This window comes from Chaetura pelagica, unplaced genomic scaffold (genome assembly GCF_000747805.2).
Source record: "Chaetura pelagica isolate M959 unplaced genomic scaffold, ChaPel_1.0 scaffold221, whole genome shotgun sequence".
In the NCBI taxonomy this organism is placed as follows: domain Eukaryota; kingdom Metazoa; phylum Chordata; class Aves; order Apodiformes; family Apodidae; genus Chaetura; species Chaetura pelagica.
In genome coordinates this window covers 7,890,635-7,891,435 of record NW_009952533.1, presented here as the reverse complement: position 1 = coordinate 7,891,435, position 801 = coordinate 7,890,635, and the positions used below count along the sequence as shown (strand labels likewise).

The following is an 801-nucleotide window of genomic DNA, read 5'->3' as shown; positions in this document are numbered from 1 at the left end:
TCACAGCACAAGACTTAATTTTGGTTTAGGATTTTAATTATTTGCACTACTATCCATCTCTCATTTGGTACTGTCTCTGACGTGGTTTTCTCCAGCAGTTCTGTTTGGTTTTCCTCATTGTGTTACGATGAACTGTCTGCGATCATTTCACATAACCAAGGAAAAGTTTTCCTCTGACATTGCTTTCTTCAGCTTTTGGTGGTACAATATTTGTCTCAGTCTCAGTTTCCTCCCTGTTATATTAGTTATACAGCTTTTCCTCTGGAGAGTGTTGTTCCTGTAAGGTGTTTTACATGGGCAGTGGCCTGAAGAGGCCTCACTGGGCCCATTGGCACAAGGAATTGCCCATGTGGAATAACTTGTAAAGGCGAGACATTGATTTGTTCAGTAATGCATGATTTTCAGTTCCCTTGCAGAACCTAGTTCACCGTCTTCTTCCTTCTCCTGCAATCATTCTGTAGCTGCACTGTAATATGTATATAAGGTAAAAATCATTATTAGATTACCTGGGTAACTTTTCGCACACGTTCATCATCAGTGTAATAAAGTGTGAGGCACTGAGAGCCAAAGTAGTTCATGGTCACCAATTCTGTTTTTTAAGAGCCTGACATAGTTAACAGATTTCAACTTTGTGCAGTAATCTACAGTGACACTGTTATGCAGGAAGCTGTACCAGTCAAGTTCAGTCCTGCTTAGGGTGTGTTTTTGCTGATTTTAATTTGGTGGTTCAGATTTTGGGTCAGTGCCAGAAGCCTGCTTTGGATCAGGCAGGGTTGTTGGTCCCACTATGAGGAGGGCAGT

At 41.4% G+C, this 801-nt stretch overlaps 1 protein-coding gene across 1 annotated transcript in view; it reads right to left on the bottom strand.

Annotated features, from left to right (window-relative positions):
• USP38 (ubiquitin specific peptidase 38) overlaps positions 1-578 on the bottom strand; it is an 82,358-nt gene extending 81,780 nt beyond the window's left edge. The window contains 1 exon segment of the mRNA XM_010008997.1: positions 507-578. Coding sequence (XP_010007299.1) covers positions 507-578 — 72 coding nt within the window.
• Between the last annotated feature and the right edge of the window lie 223 nt (positions 579-801).